Source organism: Drosophila rhopaloa, unplaced genomic scaffold, assembly GCF_018152115.1.
Source record: "Drosophila rhopaloa isolate 14029-0021.01 unplaced genomic scaffold, ASM1815211v1 contig_115, whole genome shotgun sequence".
In the NCBI taxonomy this organism is placed as follows: domain Eukaryota; kingdom Metazoa; phylum Arthropoda; class Insecta; order Diptera; family Drosophilidae; genus Drosophila; species Drosophila rhopaloa.
The window spans coordinates 8664242-8686032 of NW_025334990.1; the positions used below are offsets into that span (position 1 = coordinate 8664242).

At 42.8% G+C, this 21791-nt stretch overlaps 3 protein-coding genes across 5 annotated transcripts; 2 read left to right on the top strand and 1 right to left on the bottom strand.

Annotated features, from left to right (window-relative positions):
* Positions 1 to 5060: 5060 nt before the first annotated feature.
* LOC108050798 (focadhesin) lies at positions 5061 to 10636 on the top strand. Its single transcript, XM_017132673.2, has 8 exons — positions 5061 to 5233; positions 5433 to 5708; positions 6826 to 7044; positions 7101 to 8124; positions 8188 to 8399; positions 8458 to 9536; positions 9595 to 10253; positions 10313 to 10636. Exons 2-8 carry the CDS (start codon positions 5437 to 5439, stop codon positions 10460 to 10462), a joined length of 3615 nt encoding a protein of 1204 aa, XP_016988162.2. The 5' UTR covers positions 5061 to 5233; positions 5433 to 5436; the 3' UTR covers positions 10463 to 10636.
* Positions 10637 to 10733: 97 nt separating this feature from the next.
* Positions 10734 to 19357, top strand: LOC108050799 (myotubularin-related protein 6). 2 transcript variants are annotated; one of them, XM_017132675.2, is made up of 10 exons: positions 10734 to 10974; positions 14493 to 14609; positions 16347 to 16509; positions 16580 to 16863; positions 16933 to 17067; positions 17133 to 17362; positions 17491 to 18003; positions 18060 to 18302; positions 18376 to 18598; positions 18661 to 19357. In XM_017132675.2, the coding sequence occupies exons 1-10, from the start codon at positions 10951 to 10953 to the stop codon at positions 18796 to 18798; spliced, it is 2070 nt and encodes a 689-aa protein (XP_016988164.2). In that variant the 5' UTR covers positions 10734 to 10950; the 3' UTR covers positions 18799 to 19357. The 2 variants fall into 2 exon arrangements, with proteins under 2 accessions (XP_016988164.2, XP_016988163.2); XM_017132674.2 differs by lacking the exon at positions 10734 to 10974 and adding an exon at positions 12278 to 12733.
* LOC108050801 (translation initiation factor eIF-2B subunit delta) lies at positions 19310 to 21791 on the bottom strand. 2 transcript variants are annotated; one of them, XM_017132676.2, is made up of 5 exons: positions 21707 to 21791; positions 21519 to 21556; positions 20775 to 21353; positions 20157 to 20717; positions 19310 to 20076 (listed from the first exon to the last, which is right to left on the bottom strand). In XM_017132676.2, exons 2-5 carry the CDS (start codon positions 21546 to 21548, stop codon positions 19393 to 19395), a joined length of 1854 nt encoding a protein of 617 aa, XP_016988165.2. In that variant the 5' UTR covers positions 21549 to 21556; positions 21707 to 21791; the 3' UTR covers positions 19310 to 19392. The 2 variants fall into 2 exon arrangements, with proteins under 2 accessions (XP_016988165.2, XP_016988166.2); XM_017132677.2 differs by lacking the exon at positions 21519 to 21556.

Consider the following 21791-nt stretch of genomic DNA (forward strand, 5'->3'; position numbering starts at 1 on the left):
TTAAATACTCGGAGGGCTTTTATGCTCTTAGCCCCTCGAAAAGTCACGGCTCGCCAACTGGCCATAAGGGTCAGTTTGTTTAGGGCCCGGCTCACATCCTCCGGCGGTTATAGTGGCCGCTATTTAAATTTCTTAATTAGTGCTTGGCCGGGAATTTATTGCCCGATAGTCGGTGTTTAAAACACTCAATGGGTTTCCTTTTTCAGCCTGAGTATAAGCCTGTGCAACAGGCTTGTTAAGCCTCTTGCATTTTACTTCTCCTGCATAAACAGCAGGCGGTTAGAAGGGAACAAGGTAAATTAAATGAAAACAGGGCGAAACAAGCTTTTGTTCGATACTATGCAAATTGGAAATATGGCTTCATGTCATAGCCTTTTAAAAGATTCGACATAGAAACTGTGTAAAGCTTTAAGTGGAATTGTTTAAAGCGCGTAAGCAGCTTAATAATGCCTTTTAATTTGAGCACTTTAAACACATTATGCATTTAAGTTTTGTTAAGTTCTTGTTTTATTTTATTTTATTAGTTCGAAGCTAAGCTAAGCCTAAAAATCCCAGAGCTCAATTAAAAATTCGATCGACTTATTATAAACCAAAAAAGCCAATGGACTTAGACATTTTACTTGAATAAAGAGCATTAAATCAATGAACAAATTTGTTATTATATAAATTTTAAAAAAAGCTTAGCCCTGTAATATCTTTAATTATCAAGCGAAATTTATTAACTTAATTGCACTTTAGGCCACCAGCATAAATAAATTAATTTCAAAAAAGCTTTAGCTACACCTGGATACCTTACTTACAATAAATTAGCTCCTAAATAAGATATAAATATATTTCGCGCTCATTAAATACAATATCTGGCATCCAATCTTATAACTTAAATTTCTTTAAAAAGCCAAACTGCCCAAAAGAAATTTTGGCTATAATGTTATGCATATAGACATAGTTGGGTTTATATATGTGGCGCTTTTGCTGTTTTTTTGCTTGCTCTTTTTTCGAGGAGCCCGAAGGAAAAACAGGATGAAAACCAAGAGCCTGAGGTCAAAGGCGACGCAACTCGAGCTCGATTTGTGGGTCGCGGTTGCCTCATTAAATTTAACGCACGTGCCGCACAAATTATGTTTGCCCACACATATATATATATAGGCTAACACACCCACACACCGTCCAACTGGCATACATTTTCCTAATTTAGAGTTCGGTACAAAGAAAAACGTTAGTGGAGAATTGAAAAGGTTTTTGGTTTTTATTTTGTCTGCAATTTCCTTGGACCACGAGAACGAATGAATAGGTGGTAGGTTAAATCATTCAACAAATGTACTCACTTACATACATTCACCCACACACACACACCAGCACAAACACTAACATAGTCATTTACAGGAAAAACCACACACACTTGTGCGTATTAAGTTGCCTTCTTTAGAGCGCCCGAAGGTAGGCAACATAAAATTTCCGTAATTTGCTGACGAGAACCGCACTCTAAATTGAGCTGTTGAACTTTAAGTTGCACACGAATCGAATTTCCCACATTTATATACACACCCTCTTTTATATTTTCACTTCACTTAATCAGAGAACACTAATTTTCTCCCTTTTATTTTCCTGTTTCTAATAAGTAATTAGGTTTTGTTGTTTAGGTTTCCTAAAAGGAAATACATTTAGCTATTGGTTTTTTTTATTTATTTGCTTAGATTGATTTTGAGTAGCGGTTTATATAATATTTAGCTATTAAAGTTAATTAGCTTTCTTAAATCTTAAAAATTTATTTTGTTTACTATTTGTGAAACTAACAAATAAGTAAAGAATAATAGCTCATTAACTGCAATTTTAAAAAAAATGTAAACATTTTTAGTTATCTAAATACTATAGTTTCCATTTTCTAAATTTGGCTAGTACATATTTTATTATTTGTTTTTGAGTATTTATTTTTCTCGTATATTACATTCTTAATTGAAACATCTGTGTTCTATTTATCATTGGCCGTTAATTAAGAAACTATTACTAATTCACATTCAAATGTGTTTACAACGCCATGACTTAATTTATATTCTCTCAATTCGAATTTTAGAATAAAGCAAGAAAAGCCGGAAGAAAAACGTGGCTGGGTACAACGATGCGTATGCTTCATATTCAGTGTGAGTTGCAAGGTAACTTATTGTGGCACTTATAAATATTCAGTGCCCCAAACCTGCGAAGATCGAGTGCAAAGTACCAGAGCATAAATATTCATAAATTCTGCAGGACCTTGTGTGTAAAATGCAGACCAAAAAAGCGCTGCCAAACTTTTAAGTCGCTGCTGCCGCTCTTCATTAAAGTTTTCTTGTACTTTACACACGGAACAGCAAACAAACAAGCCCACACACGTTCATGTACTAGTATATGGCATCCAAATATTCGCTGTCTGCATTATTAATGAGTCGACTCCATTTAATTGAAGCAATGTGATTGCGGCCATTGCGACAGGTGGGAAAGTGGGCGGCTTAGGGGGCGTGCCTCGATCCAAACGTTTCTGAACACCTGCCGTGTCTGGGCATATGCAAATTCGGTTTGCCACGTGCTCCGGGCTACGGATTCCAGTTTTCCGAAACCCGGCCTCCCGGCCATGTTTTCCGTGGAAATTGCCACACGGCTGGGGGGTTTGAGTGTCAACACTCGGTTCGTGGAAGTGATAACCTTTAACCTCAGCGGTGCAATTGAAATTCGCCACTCTGCCGCATAACCATTCAAGTTTTTGCCAGACGAAAAATGTATCTGTATTTTATTCAAATAAAATTACAAGGAATCATAATGTAAATATCAACGTTTATATTTGGAAACAAACAAAAGACACATTTTCTTTTTAAAATAAATAAGTAAGAAAGTATATCGGTAAATAAATTATATTCTCTGAAAAGTTAATACAACTTTCCATAAAATACACTTCCTAATATGTGGTTGAAATAATCATGTCCATCTTCAAGAATCTATTTAAAACTAATTATTTTGCAAAATTATAATTACCACTCAAATTATTATTATCATTATATTTTTATTATGATTATTTAATGATATCTTATAGTTAAACTACAAGCTAACATTGAGTTTTAAGAGCTATAGCACAGAGGTTGAGCTTTTATAAAATATTCCAATAAAGGCTTAACATTTAAGTTCTTTCCTTATTTTAAATAAATTATCAGTAACATATTTTTGTTAGATATTAAACATATATCTTTTTAGACTGAACACAAACAACTTGAACGTAATTGAAAAAGAATCCTTACATTCGAGAGAATTTAAATTTTAATTTTCCGACCTCTGTAGAAGTTTAAATATTTTATGTTAGAACGTAAATAACGCAAACTAAAGCCCGCTCCGGGAACTCTTTATTTTTTGTGGTAACGCAATGAATAACAGGAAAGCTATGGCCAAATACACAGCTCAATAAATCGTGTACCTAAACTGCGAATCGTAAACTTCCTTAAGCTTTAGTTAACCGCAAATACTCGGGAACCCTGTCAACAGGTCCTTGTTGCAGCATTTATTTCCTTCCCCTTTCAACAGACTGCGGTAAGTGAAAAGGTATTTAATGTTTGGCCTTTTCCTTGGAAACGTTATATTGGGTAAAAAGCAAAATCAACAGAGGAATATAATGGGAAGCCTCGCGCAAAACCGCAAAAACACAGACCGCACAATCTTTCTGGTTCCGATAGATACAGATTTAAATTCGAACCAAGTAATTTAAGACTGCGCCCACATTTGCAACCGTAATATAAATCCAGAATTGAGTTACGCTAAAAACTCCGCGAATATCATAGAGTAAAAAGTGTTTCCGCCTTTCGGGCTCCGTTTTGCAGTGCCCTTTGGTAATAAAATCATAAATCCCCAGGCGAAAAGTGGGCAAAAGGAAAGGAGTTGCCGAAAATACGGACTTCGGGTCAGGAAGCGGAAATTATGTTGGCCTGTCTTGGGCTTAACCTTTGTCTTCTCCACTTTTTGTTGCCGTTCGAGGATTCGCTTCCATGAATGATTGCAGTTTAAACTCACCCGACGAGCTCACTTTTACACTTTCGCCGAGTTTTCCTTTTGGACAACGGACAGCCGCACCTTTTCCGCTTATAGAGCAACCCATTTATGACGCTCCTTTCTGCTTGGTTACATTTTTATAGCTGCAACAGCAACATAATTAATTTCATTTTACGACGAGGCGAGTTGCAAAAATGCATAAAGTCAATTAACTGAAAAAGCAGCCGGGAAGAACAATGGCCAGGAGCAGAGCCCCAGGAAAAGGAGAATCCGAAGGGCAGCGAATCGAGCTGATGAGGCTGTAGTGGCTTAACTGAGCATGCTGTAAATAAATCAAGGGTCAAGAAGTCGGCGCCGGGCATAAATTCCTGGTTCTTCGACTGAAAGAAGTCCATTATTCGAATGCTATCTTGTACACAAGTGCTGATTCTGGGAATTCAGTGAATACATTATGGAGAGCTAATGGAATCCCATTGAAATTAATTGTTTCCTCCATAAAAAGAGATTTACTTGCGCAATACTTTGCGTTTTGTAATTGTTAAAACTGCAGGCAGTAGTGGGAGATTATGGATTTAAGCCTCGTTAAATTAAAATATACGTATAAACAAATAGATAAATTAATTAAAATAGTTGAATCGAAATTAAACAACTCAATTTATTTTTAGACAAATAAAGAATGAATTATATTTTTTGGCTAAAAACATAAGTTTGTTGATTTCGTTATTTCACTATTCCCTTACCATTATATATGCAAAAGATAAATGACAGAATATACAATTTACAATCTAAAGAATAAAAAAAGTTTGTTAATTTAAAATATAAATAATGGTTTATCAATTTAAAATAAGTTTTGTTATTTTTACCTCTATAAAATATGATATTTTTTCGCTCAAAAATAATGATTTAATACTTTTTGTTTAAAATTTCAATAAATTCATAAGATGTTTTCCAAATTTTCAATTTCAAATAAAAAGAGCCGTTACATAAAGCAGCGTTGCCACTTTATTAAGCCTTAGCTTAGAAACTGGTCACTCTAACAGCTGATTTATTATCAACAAAAGAAACAATTCGCGACCGGCTTTTCATTTGCATACATTTACCTACTTTACTTGCTTAAACAACTCTTCAAACGGAAAATAGCCGACCAAGTGACCCCCCAAATCCTTCAGCTTTTGCATGAAATGAGTTAACACGCAGCGGTCAAAAGAAAGCGGTAAACAAGGAAAATGTGAGTAGTTTGGCGGGGGTGGAAAAGCACAGGAAAACGCGGCAATGTTCAAATCGCTTCGGATTTTCCGCTCCATTCGAGTGGCAGCCGAGCAGCAGAAAGGACACGCGCCGCGCAACGCTGGGGAAATTAAACCTGGGGACCCAAACAAACCATAAATCTCAGCAGTTAACTTCAAGTTGTGTTTGCAATTTTTCAGCACCATGGATGACTTTGCCAGCATAAAGCCGCACAGTTCGGTGGTCAAGTTGGCCTCCTGCCTAGAGAAGATCTACGCGAAGGTGGTGGAGAGCCGTGAGAAGCAGGTGCCGGAGCACCAGATCAAGGAAATCGAATTCCTCAAGTCGCAGTGCAAGCACGACCACATGCAACTCAGCCTGATGAGCTGTCAGACGCTGGTGCGCCTGGTGGACGAGGGTGTCCTGGAGGCCAACGGGGTGCAGAACAGCCTGCTCTCCATGCTGGCGAATGCGGGGTGAGGACAACCGACTGGCTATCTGGCCAGGGAACCCGCCCACGACCCACATATGTAGCTCAATTCCGCAGGGGCGCACCTTTGAACTTCCGGAGGACAGCAGGCAGAAGGAGAAGGAGCAGAAGTAGAACCCACGGCAGGAGACTATCGTGCAGGACTATCAGCCTAAGTGGAGCGCAGCGATTCCAATTGCGAAATTGCAAAATTGCCCACAAAGGTGCATAAATTACCGACTCAGACTCAAGCTCGCAGTGAATCCCCCACTGCAGCCACTTAATTAACGCGCCATTTAACGCTTGCCATCAAGTGCTCCCAACAATGTTGACCCTCCTTCCGTTCGTCGACACACGCAATCCCTCGCATTTCCGCTGGACGCGTGCCCCAAATTAATTGCCCAGCACTTGGCACGTCATGTAACAAATGTGCAAATGAATTATGACTCGGAATTAATCTAAAGTCCCAGTTGTTTGGCATTGACTCGGTTTCCGCTTGGCCGCAATCCGCAGTCGTCAATCTTCTGGATCAACAGTGATTATGCCTGGGGCGCCGTAAAAACTATTAGACATTTCCCGCCACGCAACGCTACACCCACATGCATATCATATCCTGCAGCCTTGGCTAGAAAATATTTGATATATGCAAAGCAACTGAAGCGTCTGGCATTGAACTTGAAATGTTTGCGGAGCGTCGAAGGACGAACAAGTGGTCATGTAATGCCGAATTAACCTTGATAACCCAACCAAGTCGAGCTGCAAGTGCAAGTAAAAAGGATTGCATATTAATTGGCCTGCAATTAGAGGCCAAGCCTAGTCGTCCGGGTGGCCAGAGCGTGAATTGTAATTACCTCGTCAAACGCAAAGCGATTTACTCCACCTTCGCCGTAAAGGGAGCTCCTATCCTTGACTGCTGATTTGCAGCTGCTACTCCGGAAGTGTCCGCTAAACGGCTGTTTGAGTCGTTCCACCTTAATAATAGCTTACATTGTATACGTCTAAAAAATGTCACTCATTGTTAATGTTCTAAGGCACTACTCCTTAGATATGTTAAGAACTTAAGGCATTGTTCAGTGTCAGCCTATACACAACTCTGAAAACCTCTCATTACCATTTCCTTGTAGGCCAATGCACTTTGCCATCATCACAGAAAGCATTTTGGGTCTGCAACTGCTTAGCCTGAAGCGGAAGACCTCGTCTCTCAAGGAGCACGAGTCCTATCAGTGTTCTTATGGTCTGAAGACGCAACAGCATCCCCTGATCTCCCTGCTCCAGCACTCGAGTGCCAACATGCACGATGTGAGCAATAAGATAATTGGTATCTGTCAGCATCACGACAAGGGGTAAGTGATTCATTATCATTATTTTATAGTTATCTTATTAATCATATTCTCACTAGCATTCGGGACTACAGTATAGAGTATCTGAGGCCAGTGTTCCTCTATGTACTCTGCAATCCCCAAACTCTGCACGATGTCAAACCCATTTGGACTTGTCTGCTAAATCTGAGTGGGAATCAACCGGAGGCGAGAGATCTGATGCAGGAGCTGCTGGCATGGAGCAAATTTAACAACGCTAGCACTTGTCTGTGCACCAGCATCCTGGTCATCGAGGCCATAGATCACTTCCTCCAGCGAGAGGATCACGCGCAATCCATTGACTTGGGAATCTATCAGGCCTGTCTTATCAAACAGCTTGCTAATTACGGCATCGATCCGCGACCCAGTCTGCAATGTCTACTTCGAGTACTTCATGCCACGCGAGAGCACACAAAGGATCACTACCATGTACTCTTGGTGCTTCTTGCTGACGTTTTGCACGTGCTGTCGCCTTTTTACCTAGCAGATCTGCTGCGCATCATCGTATTCGTGGTGGTGCAGGAGCGCTGTGGCCATGAATACATTCTGAACATGTGTCTGGACGGAATTATTCAGTGGATGTCTCAGACTGCATTCATACCCGCAGAGGGATTGGCTTTGGCCCACCAGTTAGTTCAAAGGATATTGGACACAGAAAGATCAGATCAAGAAGGGGAGATAATCACGACCGGGAAATTAAAACCCGCTCATATGCGCAACTATCACGCAGACATAGCGATCGCCTTTGATTTGGCCACTTTGGTGGAATCCTTCGACGCCTCCGACAACCAGGATGTATTTGCCTTTGTCGACGCCCTGAATGTCAAGGCCAATACGGCTTTTTGCCAACGCCTGCATCTCTTCCTGCGTGCGCTATTTTTATCAAAAAAGCCACCTGTAGATTGCTGGTTCAAGATCTACGAGGTGATTCTGCAGATTGTCAAGGTGAACGAGGGCATTGCCTATGATTTCCTTATGACATACATCTTCAAGCTAGCCCACGAAAACAATCCGGAGTTGCAGCTGGAACTGCTTAGGGGATTGGCCAGCTTTGCTGTTTCAAAGGTGGGTCCTAAAATAGTCACTTTTTAAATATCTTAATTATTTATTTTCAAATATTTATTTAAGGACAATGTGCCCATGATACTTAACACCATTAGGAATTTATCCACTGAGAACGGCACATTTTGCGTAGATTTGTATCTGCGTTTATGGCGGGTGGAAACGCGTACTTATCCCTTCCTGTTGAAGCAAATTGCCCAACCACTGCCGGAAAACGACAAGCGCTGGGAGCTGCAGATAGCCCGCACCCATGCCATGCGGGAGATCTGTCAGGAAAAGTAATTCCGAATGAATATTGCTTTATGAACTCTATAATTTCGTAATCCTCTTTTGCAGACCCACTTTACATGGCTCGGAGTTGCTGCCCCATCTTAGCAACACCCTTAACAATTCCTTCGATGAGGCGGGGGATCTGGCCACCTCCTTGGCCTTGGATGCCATATACGCTTTGTGTGACAGTCACACCGTGAACATTGCATCCACTTGGCAGGCTTTAGGAACTAAATTCCGGAACGAACAGCGGCCGCAGACACTCAAATCGCTGTACAAGCTGTTTGGATTGGTCCCACTTCTGCAGACTCCAACGCTGGAGTACGAGAAACTGGCGGACGATGCCCTGGAGCAGCTTTGGCAGGCCATTAGTCGACCAGGCACAGATGCCCCTCAGGTGCGGAATGCCCTGGTTGCCCTTAAAAACTACGAGCCGGGAATTACTTTAAACCTACGCCACATTCCAGCACAATTTCGCTTCGAAATCGTTGGAGGAGGTGTTGGAGTCGGAGTCCAGGGTGGTCGGGAAGTGGTGGATCTGCAGCAGGAGACGGTGCCCGGCGAGGTGTGGGTGCAACTGCTGCAGAAGATACGTCCGGAATGTGGAGATGCGGCGGCGGACTTGATTTCTCATCACATTGGCAGTGAAATTGGAGGTTTCCGGAGCGGAGTCTATCGTCTGCCCGAGGGCAAACCGGAGCCACGAAAACTAGTAGGTTTGTTTGCCACCAGTCCAACGCGAGCGGTTACCAATTATCTGGTGAGCCAAGCGCGCTTCGGAGATTACGTCCCAGAGCCGTACGCCGTGACATTCGCCCTGCGGTCGCTGTCCAAGAAGTTTCCAAAACCCATTCCGCCACTCGACTGGAGCTGCCTCACGAGTTTCTTTCACCTGTCTTTCGATGCGCGGAAATATTGCATAATGATAGCCAAGAACCAGGCCGTGAACTCGGGAACCGCCAAGCGTCTGCTGGAGAACTTCCTAGTAGACTTCGAGCCCAATTGCTTTGAGGAGGATCTTTTGCTGCTATTCTCATTGCTGCCAGAGATTGCCAACAGTGTTAGCCTGCAGATCATGAAGAACTTTGCCGAGAAGGTGGCGGTTTACTGCTTTAAAGAGTCGCAGCTTAATGACTTTGCAGAGGGTTGGTCTTTGTTTACTCAGTTTTGATAGGATATTTGCTAAAACACTTTACATTTCAGGATGTTTGTTCGAGAAATTCCTGGAAAGCGTTAAGTATATTTTTACTGGCAAATGCGACATACCGGAGGTGCTGGACGTGTTTACCCTGATCGTAGAGCGCTACATGGACTCGATGAACCTGGATTCAAGACTCTTCGAACGCTACACCGAAGTGGTTGCCACACTGCATCCAAATGCCATTGATGGGCTAACGACGCCTGCCAACTGGTGGGAGACACCAGTAGGTAAACTGAAAAAGGCCACCATCATACGATGCTATCTGGTGTTATACAACGAGAAGCTACCAAATCCTCTGAAGTGGCTTACTCCCATCATCGATGCCTACGAGAAGCGTGCGGAGGAGAGGCCATTCTTCTATCGCCACCTGTCAGCCACATTATATGCCTTTGGCAGCGATGAGCACTCTTGTAATTGGATAGCGGAGATGTTCCTGGAGATTCAGATGCTACTGGCTGAGGCCTCCAACAAGGAGAAGGTGAACAGGGCGCTGTACCTGCTGGACATTTTTATCCTAGCCGTCGATGTACTTTCGGGCTGTGCCGTCCTGCTGGGCAGCGTGGATATGGTGGCCACGGATGACAAACAGCGACTGTCGCTATTTCCGGAGAGCTTGCAGTACCTGTGCGATCACATTTTCTGGAAGGATCAGGAGGCTAAGGTTTGGACAAAGTCTCAAACGATTTAAAACCTTTTCATTGCTAACAATAACCGTTCCAGATCTACGAATTCCTCTTCAATCTCTACAAGCACACGTCCATGCCGTCTTCCTATGCCGATGTCTTCAGGGAGGCCATAATTTGCTCCCGGAATAAGGCATATTTTGATAACAAGGGCGTCTGGACCAAATACGTAGGACTACGTAAATAAACACGACGACCACTCACCGCATTTAAACCCTCTGCCCACGCCTAAAGTGCACTTGAATGGTTAAAACCAACCGCCTACCGTCAATGTTAGTCAATTTTTGATAGCAAACGCGTTCTTTGTTATATGTATGTGTTTAAACTTTAACGTACATTAAATGCATTTTTGCGCACAACATTTGAATTGGTTAAGAGCTGCCAGATGGGCGCAAATGGTGGCCACTGATAACTTTCGAAAGGCGATTACTTCGGAGGGTGGTAACTATCGACATAAACACACCCCTAGTTTGGACAATCGCTTTGCAGAATTATTATTATTCCGGAATAATTATAAAAAAAATGCAACAAAAATAGAAAACACCAGTGCATTTCACCCAAATTAACGACGCTCATTAAGTGAGCTTGTCAACCGGTTGCCAAATCATCGCAGAGTGATTCGAAAACGCGTGTTTCTACGTGGGGCAACAGGAAAACCCAATCAAAACGTAAACAATGGACGAAATTAAGCTGGCCAAGGTTAGTTATAAACTTAATCAATGCGATAGGGTTAAGTGCAGTCAGGGTCATTACACGGCGACCATTATGGAGCACCTGGATGCCGTGAAAGGGTTGTGACTCATCTGTCTTTCGGGCTGGCTTTTCGAAAATCGATGGAATGGGATGGTCACCTGGGCCGTGGGAAAAGGACCGGATACTCATCCCCCTCTCCACCAATACTCATCCCTGGGGAACTACCTTTCAGGTGGCAACGAAACCTCGATTCACATCTATTAATATTGCCCCAAAACATGCGCATAAAATGCTACAGTAAATAAGTTTCGACCTCTCTCTCACTCCCCAGTAAATTCCAAACCCACTCCCTTCCACCCACACAAGCGCACTGTGAGAGCCAATTTTTAACCGTGAAAAATGTCTTCACCCAAATCTGTAAAAATACCCACAGCTTCCACAAGGGATGGTTACAATCTTGCCCTTTGACTTGGCCTATTTAACTAGATTCTGGTTGTATGTTATTAAAAAAGATTATCTTTTAAAGAAACTCCTAAAAAGAAACTTAAAGACGTAATCTCAAAAAAGAACTTCATTATTTTTATTCTTGGAAATTCCCCAAATTAATACATTTAAGTGTGTTTTATAATCTTTCTTAATAATAATTGTTAATTGCGTTATGAATACAAATGTTTCAACTTTTCATCAAACAAATTTTAATGTACATGGTTTTTAATCCGTAATCTGTTTGGCTCAATAAAATAATAGCTTAAGTTTGTTAGGGTTTTTGTTTTGGTAATGAGGTTTGAAAATTATGGAATGTTTTTAAAGAAGTTCTACATCCCTAACTTGTTGTTTCTACCCCTTTCATAGCAACTTTATCATACCAGTACAATTATTTTAAATTGGTTTTAAACGGTAAATTCTTTCTTGCATTCCTTAGCAATTTCTTCGCCAGTCCGATCAGAACAAAATATTTGTTGATCGGAAGCGATGTTAGGCCGTTTAAATTTATATGAATATCCTTATTTTGGATGTTTGTTGTGCGATATTTATAACTTCGTTAGAAGTTTTTTGTTTAAATACAGCTGTAAAGGCTTAAAAACTTATAAAACTAGTTGTTCCCTACAAACTTAAAAGTCATCTTTAAGTTTGTTTTTAATTAAACCCTACTCCTTGCAGGGTATTTAAATTTATATAAACACCCTTTTTCTCTCTTTCCTTGATGAGAAAATTTCCCTTTTTGGCGAATTTCCCCAACACAATCCGTAGCCCGCTTTTAAGCGCGCGCATTTCTCGCAGGCATTTGAGTTTTGTTCCAACGCTCGAGAGGAGCACTTCGCGCTCACCTATCGAAACTACTCATAGATGTGTTAAAAAATCACACAAAAAGGCACATCAATTTACAGTGTATATTTCGAGTTTCGCGTTCGTGTGGCAGGCGAAAAGTGAAAGTCGAAAATTATTCCACCCACACTCTTCTAAAATCTATTTGATTTGCCTGCGCACATTTGTTGTTGATTCAAAATCAATAAACCATCCAATAATGGACTTCACCCGATTCATGAACAAGTTCAACGAGATCGAGCGCCAATTGTCCCCCACCTCGGCCCTCCGCCTGAGTTTCGATAATATTTCGCCGGAGACGGAGGAGCCGCCGGATGGGAACAAGAGGCTGTGGGGCGTGCCCGTGCCGCCCTTCGTCTCCGACAAAGTGGTTTCCTGGATCGAGGAGGAGTTCAACGAGGCTCCCGTCTACTACAATGGCAACAGTGTGCTCAAGAAGGTAACCCCCTAACCTAACCCCACTGCCTTATGCAAATCACCTCGAGAAAATCCTGCTAATTTTCCGTTTTACGCATTGCCACCGGCTACTGGCCGGAAAATATGCAAATCACCATCGAGCGCTTGGGCAATATGTTCGGGGACCCCAAAAGCGCTTCCCATCCTGAGAACAATTTCCTATTTGGGTCACATTAAGGGCGCACGGAGTGCAGTCCAAGTCGCAGCTATCCTAACTGCATCCGGGCACCATGTGCGTCACCACAATCACTCCCCTGGCCACCAACAAAGTCTGACAGATTGTTGCATTGTCAGCAGGACACACGAGTCCGGAGCTCGGGCAATTAATGGGATGGGTTTTCCATCAAAGTCGCAGATGCAATTGCCACCGAGTGGCAGATTGTACTCGTATATCAAGTATTCGCCACTGTGAGCAGCAGGATGACAACTGTCAATGTTTCCCTCGATGATTACGGTTGGGTTTTTATAAGGAGTCCATCTATAATTTTGGTATAAAACCAATGGAGCTTAAAGAAATAATTTCGACAATAGAGAATATTAAAGATTTAAAATGTCTATTTATCATTCTAACAAGTATTTTATTGGTAGATATAAAGTATAAATGGTGATAAAAAGTTATAAAAGATGAATTCGACAGTAGAAATTTATTAGTAATTCATTTTCTGTTTTCATCTTTATGATAAGCCATTGATGGCAATCGGACATTAAGTATTCGCCACGTTGCCAACCGGCTTTTATTCAATTTCTGTGTATACAATCTAGTTTTAACTAATAAATGCAGTTTAATTTACGTGCTTGTATCCTTGGTTTAAATATTGAAAGACTGAATTCGTTCCGCAAACTTTAAAAGCTTATTTTAAAGAGGACATTTTCACATGTTGTTATATTATAGAAATTATGGTTTATCTAGGTGTACTTCTTAAATCAACATAGAATATGTCAAAGAAGCTTGGCCGGAAATTTTTTTTTAATTAAATTATCAAAAATATTTATGTTACATTATTCTTGAATATTAAATACCAGGTTAAATCTATAAAAGATACTAGATGAAGATTGCTTCAACTCACTCGTAGATATCAAAGCAGCCATAATTTGCATGTTAAATTGAATTGCCTGCCCACTGGGCGAGAGTAATGAACTCCCACTGGCTAAATCAGACAATTAACTAACCTTATCTATCCCGACAATGGACCCGGCTCAAACAAAGGCCTCAATCTAAATGACATGAAAGGAAATTAGTCCGATGATGAACAGCTCTCGGGACATGCAATATGTAAGCCTCCTGGGCAATAAAAACTGCCACGGGCCAAACAGAAAAAGGGAACCGCAGGGATGGGCCTGAAGGACCATCAAAGGAATTAATGTGCTGGTCGCCCGACGGTTTTATTTAATGGCTGAAAACCAACTAACCGCAAGGGGCACTCTGCGCCTATATTTATTTGATGCTTTAAAGTTAACATATCCTGAGCTTTGATGAATGTTTGATGAAGTTTTTTCCGCATCAGCCGGGGATTCGCTGAGTTGATTGAAAAACTTTCCTCCTCCTTTCGTGTCAATGCAGTGTATTTTTTTTATCGTATGCAATGTTTGTGTACGAGTGGGTTTTCACAGAACTATATGGATTCCACACTGACGTCAGCGGGGCACAGCTGAAGTAAAGCACCAAAAATTCCGTTGGCAAATAAAAATTTAAATCAAATTGTAACCATTTCTCTCTCTCTCTTTCTCTCTTGTTTTTGCAGGTGGAAAATGTGCGGATGATAGATCGCTACAATACCAAAAATCCCACGGTGGGCACCCTCTATCTGACGGCCACCCATCTGATTTTCGTGGAGCCCGACAGCAACAAGGAGACCTGGGTAAGTGGCCCACTGATGACATCATCAATTACTCCAAGACCCCAACTAAAAACCGCTATTCTTTGTGTGCTAAGAACTTTTTCAGTTAGAGTAGCGAATGTTTATTTGCGTGGCCCACAAAACAGTTTAGTGAGTCACCTTTGTGTTCGCAAATAAGTCTCCTTCTTGCGAACGTGCTCAAATGGGCATTTCTTTTCGGTTTAGCAACGACCTCGCAGCTGTCAAAAAGTTTAAAGCCCATCTCAAAACCGAGTGATGTCTGAGGTCTGCTGCATTTCCGCTTTTTTGCCGAGAATAATTCCGAGGATGAGTGCAGAAAAGTTTCTTTTAACAAGTTCCCCGCATGTTTCTGTGCTTTAAGTTTCATGTTTACCGAAGAATTTAATTCGGCTTTTGCAATCTGGCACGCACAAATGAGAAGTTTGCATAAGCGTGTTGCACATACGCCTCATTGCACACAAACGAATTGAATTCGTTCAGCTTTTGTGTACATTAATTGCGCAGCCAACACAGGCGAACATAGTTCCTTGTTGCTGCGGGAAAACTGTTTAAATTCACTGGGAAAGGGGATGGGAAAGAGACTTGGAAAAGCTGTTGCAGCTTAGCGCACGTCCATTGTGCTGGCCAATGTGATTTGTTAGCCCGCGAGCGCGTTGCGTTCTTTGCAAAATTGAAAGGATAATGTGACAATAGTCGTCCTGAATAGTTAAAAAACCCTGGCTTTGCGCCGGCTTTTAGAGTATATCCCTGACAAGCTTATATCCTTTGACACACGCCGTTTTTAATGCTCAAATCCCAGCACAAGTAAGTGCCACTAAATGCGTTTAATTATGCCATCCGTGTAAGTTACCCACTGCGTATACGTAACGAGGGCTGGCCCGGAAGCAAGCATGCATTGCATTTTAATTGCCTCGCCAAAATTGTATTAATTATGCACTCCGCGGTGCAAGTTGGTGAATCCGAGTGCCACAAGTGGCCCAGGAGCGTAGGATCTCATAATCGCAGTTGAGACGCACTCGTGGGCGCCACAAAAAGTGGTTAATTAAAAGTGAAAACACTTAGCAGCAGAGTGGGAAGAACATCAGAGAGATATCGATTTTTTGTGCCATTGAAAATTGGTTGCTTAGTTTCTCATAATCCAGCTGCTTCGCCTTGCTGCCATTCAGTTGCTCGGTTTTTTTTACTGCCCGCCACTGTGGCGCATCAATTATTTAGTGGCGAAAGCAGTTCTGGCCAGGCACGTAGTTGGGATGTCCCGAAAGGGGGGAGTAAATAAAGTTCAGTTGGGGCTTTGCGAAGCATTGCATAAGAGCAGCCTTGGGCGAAGTCACGGTCATAAGCTGTTCTAGAGTGTTTTACTCACAAATGGAAGCAAAATATAAACCTCAATCATCTAAGTAGCTGGAAAATTAATTCAAATCATACTACCTTAATATACAATTTTAATAGCCACAATAAATTTATTTGAACCCATTTTCCGTTTCCATTTCCTGCCCTATTGCAGGATAAGATACTGTTATATAATACATTTAACTATCTATAGTTTTATTCGAAAGAATTTTAAACTATCAATATTTCGTATATTTAAAAATTAAATTGCAAAATTAAATAAACAATTAACAGTGCATTTTAAAAGACTATTTACTATAACTATAACATAAAGTAATATTATTATGTTTCTTTTCGAGTGCCTTTTTCTACAGAAATAAAATAATTATTTTCTCCATTCACTTTTAGATCCTGCACATGCACGTGGCCAGCATTGAGAAGTTGCCCTTAAGCACAACGGGATCGCCGCTGCTCATTCGCTGCAAGACCTACCTATCGGTCACCTTCGTCATTCCCAAGGACTCCGAGTGCCACGATGTCTACACTTCGCTTTTGAAGCTCTTCCAGCCGGGTAAGAATACATAAAACCATAACAAATCTGTTTGCATATTTATAAAATTACAATCATTTCCCGTGGGCAGTGTCCATCAACAAATTGTATTGCTTCAACTACCAGCCGAACAAGGATGATTTCCCCAAGAACACTGGCTGGGAATACTTTAAGCTGGAGGCCGAGTTCAAGCACATGCTGGTACCCAACGAGGCATGGACCTTGTGCTCCATGAATGAAAAGTACGAGCTGTGCGACACCTATCCGCGTCAGATTTACGTGCCCAAGGAGGCCACCACGCTGATGCTTATTAGTAGTTCGCGATTCCGTTCAAAGGGCCGACTTCCAGCGCTCACCTATCTGCACAACAATAAGGTAAATCAACATAAAAAACTGGAATAACAATTTAAATTATACAATTAAATGATATTGTTATTCATTTAGGCCTCCATCTGCCGCTGCAGCCAGCCCCTGTCCGGATTCAGTGCCCGCTGTCTGGAGGATGAGCAAATGCTAGAGGCCATACGCAAGACAAATTCCAACACGGACTACATGTATGTGGTGGATACACGACCGCGGGTGAGTGTCAAGGGTAATTCCTCCGGGTCTATCATATGCAAATAATCCATTTACGCTGTCTGCAGATTAATGCGATGGCCAACAGAGCCGCCGGCAAGGGATACGAGAACGAGGCTTTCTACGAGAACATCAAATTCCACTTTCTCGGCATCGAGAACATCCACGTCCAGCGCGCCAGTCTGCAGAAAGTGCTGGAGGCCTGCGAACAGAAGTCGCCCACGATGAGCGCCTTCCTAAATGCCCTCGAGTCGTCTGGCTGGCTGAAGCACATTCGCTCCATATTGGACACGTCGAGGTATGAAAACAGACAGGGAAATATGATTATGTCGTCATCTGAATTTGCGTTTTATGATTTCGGTTTTTACTTAGTAACTCTAACTAGGTTTTGGAATTTAATTAAACCTTCATTACCTACTCTTTCAGCTTCATTGCCAACGCTGTGGACAAGGGCGTTTCGGTGGTGGTCCATTGCTCCGACGGTTGGGATCGAACTGCCCAGGTCTGCTCGCTGGCGCAACTCATGCTGAACCCCTACTACCGGACTATCAAAGGCTTCCAGGCGCTGATCGAAAAGGATTGGCTGGCCTTTGGGCACAAGTTCAGCGAGCGTTGCGGCCACATTCAGACGGATGCGCGCGAGGTGTCGCCGATATTCACTCAGTTCCTGGACTGCACCTGGCAGCTAATGCAGCAGCACAGCGAATCCTTTGAATTCAACGAGCGTTTCCTGCTAATTCTCCACGACCACGTGCACTCTTGTCAATTCGGCACCTTTGTGGGCAACTGTGAGAAGGATCGTTTGGATTTGAAGCTGGCCGAGCGTACTTTCTCGCTTTGGGGATTTATGGCCAACCACCTGAACGAGTATATTAACCCGCTGTACAAACCAAATGTGGACGAGGCAATTAAGGCTAATCTGGCACCACAGTGCATCAAGTAAGAATACTGTTGAGGCAGTGGGATCTTATTTAATTTGTACTGTTCTTTGATAGGTTTTGGCGTGGCATGTACAGCCGCTTTGAGAGCGGCATCCATCCGCGGGAGCCGCTGGGCGACCTGCTGCTCGACAGCAAGGAGCACTGTAACTCGTTGGAGGACCATGTGCAGCATCTGACAAAGCGAATAGCCAGCTTCAAGAGTTATATCTCCAAGTCGGCCAAAAAACTGCAAGACGCCACCAGCACCACCGCAAAAGTTAGCAAAGAGGTCTCTAGCAACGAAATAAATGATAACAAGTGAGGAATAAACTTCGGAGTTATACTCCGGTTGTATTAAATGCATCCTGTTAAAAACCTTGTTCTATTGTAGATACAACTACGACAAAAAGCTGAGCGAGCTATCGGCTGCCGACGATGATCATCCGCTGAAGGCCAGCAACATGTCCTTTGCCAATCTGTCGCTGACCGCCGAACAATCAAGTCAGCCGCAAGCGTTGCCCGAGGAAATCAACTCTGTGGCCGTGGACTGGAAGCCAATGCGCAATGTGACCACCTGCTCCTGTTCCACGCCCTTTGATCAGTTCAGCAAAAAGGTAACTAATCAAAGCAACTAAAATATATATAATGAAAATATATATTTTTGATGCTCCAATAGACACATTGCTGGCGCTGTGGGGACATCTTCTGCGAGCGCTGCATAGACAAGAATGTGGCGCTACCAGGACACGACAGTGGAAAGCCGGTGCCTGTGTGCCGAGGGTGCTTCCGACAAATGCAAAAGCAAAGCCCGTAGAGGGAATGAATGGCAGAATTAAAGGATGTTGTTAAGTGATGAGAGGAGCAGGAAATGTGCGATCGGAATGGAAACTCTATTATTTATATTGTGTGTATTTATTGTTGCATTTGTAGCTGTAGCTGCTTATAGAAGCTCATTCAAGTTGTTGCAAATGGAAATCAAAAGAGTAAATCCAAAACAATCCACTAGCGATTGGCTTCCAGGCATCGTCCTAGTCTATAAGTCGGGCACAAAACTGTATTTTGTTGTTAGAATTTAAAGCGACTAATTTGCCAATCACCCCACACAAAAAAAGTACAATTAAATGCAGATTATAAATGTAAAGTACATGTCAGCAAACGGGACCGCTTATTATTTAAAAAATCTATAATTTCCGATGATTATTCGGACAAAGGATGTACAGACATTTGGGCTTAGCCCTCCTTCGTATCAACGGTCCCTGGCATAAAATAATATTCCACTAGCATTAACTTGCAAGACACCCGTAAATTATGAAAACTATTCAAACTTGTTTATCGATTTGATCAAAGTGTAATAAAAATTATTTATTCAACAACTGCGAGTTACCACTGAGCGATCGAAGAAGTCTGATTAGTAGCCAATGTCGGGCTTGATGCGCAGAATGACCGGAACACTGGTGCAGGGCAGGATAGCCACTTCTGTGACCACGGCACTGACCAGCTCCGGGGGCGTAATGTCGTAGTTGAGGTTGAGGGGCATCAGTTTTCCCTTGGCCGACCAATTGTTTAGCTGGCATTTATCTCCGCGCACCAGCTGGTTGGGATCGCTTAGCTCGTTGTAGACGATTGCATCCGTCTGGAAGCGCTCGCTGAACTTGTGCGTCTCGCAGCAGACAAGCACGGGCACATTATGGGCATTGGCCACCAGTGCCACCTGGGCAGTTCCCGTCCGCGCCATTACATAGCCGTTGGCCAGCAGAGCGTGTGCTCCGAGCAGTACTTTGGTGGCTTCCGCCATCACATATCCAACGGCATTGATCAGCACATAGGTGCATGGGATTCCATAAGCGTGCAGACGACGCAACATCTCCTGACCCTCGCATCCGGGTCCGGAATCGACGACAATCACCTTAAAGGCCACCTGGCGCCTTTTTGCCTCCTCGCAGATGAACTGGATGAGCGAGGAGCAGGCAAAGGTCAGCAACACATCGCCATCGGTGATCTTCTCCTGCAGGAAACCGCTTATCGCTTGGGCTGCTTTGCCGATTTGATTCTCTATGTAAGTATCAATGAAGTGGCCGAGGAGTTCTTTAAGCTTTAAATGTAAAGGTTTGAATTAGTAAGGAATGTTTAGCAACAAGCACCACATAAACTCATTTTTATTGATAGACTTACTTCCGTTTCTGGTACATCTGCCGGAAGTTGTGTTAGTTGGTTCTTAAATTGTTTGTATGCATTGGACACGGACACAGCGAGCGGTCGGCATTTGTGCAGGTGGTCTACGTGGTGCTTCACAGCAGCGTCTAAGCTACGACCAAACTCCTTCTTGGCGGGCGTCTCAAAGTCTTGGACCACCTGGCGCAGCGCGTGCAGGAAAGCGATGCACCTGGCATTGGACCCGACCACCGTGCGCATGGCATACTGTACACCCAAACTAGCTATGCTCGGATGCACCAGCGGATCGTTGATAAACTGGCTGTCTCCCTTGGCGCACACCAGGTGATTGAAGAGCTTCACTCGGCATTCTCCGTTTGGTGTGCTCGCTGGACATTTGCTAGGTGAGCTGCTTGTGGCTGCTTTGGTGGGAGAGGCACTCTCCCGCTTCGTCTCCTTGGGAGGAGCGGTGGTAGTAGTCTTGCCAGCAGGCTGCGATTTCTTAGTCTGTCCTTGGGCCTTGGCTGCCCGCTGGGCTTCTTGTACGGCTCGTCGCTCTGCCTTGCTGAGTACTGGTTTCTTCTGTGGAAGATTTGAGATATATATCTTGCAGATAAATATAACTTAATGTGGTCTTACCTTCTCCTGATCTGGATCTGTGGCTGGAAGTGAAACTTTAGCTTTATCCGCCACTTTTAGATCAGCCAACTGTTGTGTGGTGGCTTCCACTTTGGCTCCTGCTCCTTTGCCAGCTTTTTTGGCCGCCTTCTTGGCCTCGCGTTCAGCCTTGATCTGCTCCCGTGACTTTTCACCTGGTTCCGCATCCTTGCCATTTGCCACAGTGGCTGGATCGGCTTTTGGAGCCAGTGAATTTACTTTCTCCTGGGCCTTGGTTGTGGTCGTGGTTGTCAGCTTGGTGGTTATGGTCGTCTGCTCCACTTCGGTGATGATTTTGGTGGCCGGAGGGGCTGAAGTCGATGGCTTATTCTGTTTCTTAGCCTGCTTGGCCAGCTTTTTCGCCTCCCTCTCGGCAATAATTTGGTCTCGTGTCTTCTCCGTGGACCCTCCATCCTGATTTCCGGGCATTGCACTGGCAGAATCGGTGGTTGAGGACTCTGGGGTCGTTAGATTACTATCTTCCAGACGATTTCGTTTGTTGCGCGGTCTATTGCGTTGCCTTTGCTTCTTGTGTTTGGTCTTCAAGATTTGGGCGTCAGTCTAGGGATTTGTCATATATCATTTTGAGTTGATTAAAAAATTTATAAGGTCATTAAAATATGTAGATCCAATACCAAATCAAACGGTGGCCATGCATAATAATAAATAAAATTTTGGCTATATAATAATTTATTTATTTTTACTGAATTGATTAAGGCTAGCTACCTGTGGCACCTGTTCGCTAGTTAAAACCATTTTGAAAGCTTGAAAAGAGGTTGAAAAAGAATGTTAAAGGTTAGAGATTCCCTCTTCTGTAGCGGTGTTTATAATTTCCCGACTGAATCTTGAAGGGTTTGGTTGTCATGAATTGGTGCTAAAATAGCACACAATTTGCACAATATTTCTGCATTTACCTTACTGCCTTTATTATTATTTAAAATAATTTTAAAGTTTTGCTCACGACGGCAAAAAGTCCACCAGCTGATAGTGCTGCGAGCG

Excerpts from the sequence above, each read along its gene's own strand:
- LOC108050798 (XM_017132673.2), top strand. The coding sequence starts at position 5,437 with ATGGATGACTTTGCCAGCATAAAGCCGCACAGTTCGGTGGTCAAGTTG. Across the intron at positions 5,709-6,825 it reads TCCATGCTGGCGAATGCGGG|GCCAATGCACTTTGCCATCA; the intron begins GTGAGGACAACC and ends ATTTCCTTGTAG. Across the intron at positions 10,254-10,312 it reads GGAAGGATCAGGAGGCTAAG|ATCTACGAATTCCTCTTCAA; the intron begins GTTTGGACAAAG and ends TAACCGTTCCAG.
- LOC108050799 (XM_017132674.2), top strand. The coding sequence starts at position 12,494 with ATGGACTTCACCCGATTCATGAACAAGTTCAACGAGATCGAGCGCCAA. Across the intron at positions 14,610-16,346 it reads ACAGCAACAAGGAGACCTGG|ATCCTGCACATGCACGTGGC; the intron begins GTAAGTGGCCCA and ends ATTCACTTTTAG. Across the intron at positions 18,004-18,059 it reads CTGGCACCACAGTGCATCAA|GTTTTGGCGTGGCATGTACA; the intron begins GTAAGAATACTG and ends GTTCTTTGATAG.
- LOC108050801 (XM_017132676.2), bottom strand. The coding sequence starts at position 21,548 with ATGGTTTTAACTAGCGAACAGGTGCCACAG. Across the intron at positions 21,354-21,518 it reads CTAGCGAACAGGTGCCACAG|ACTGACGCCCAAATCTTGAA; the intron begins GTAGCTAGCCTT and ends ACAAATCCCTAG. Across the intron at positions 20,077-20,156 it reads CAGATGTACCAGAAACGGAA|CTTAAAGAACTCCTCGGCCA; the intron begins GTAAGTCTATCA and ends TTACATTTAAAG.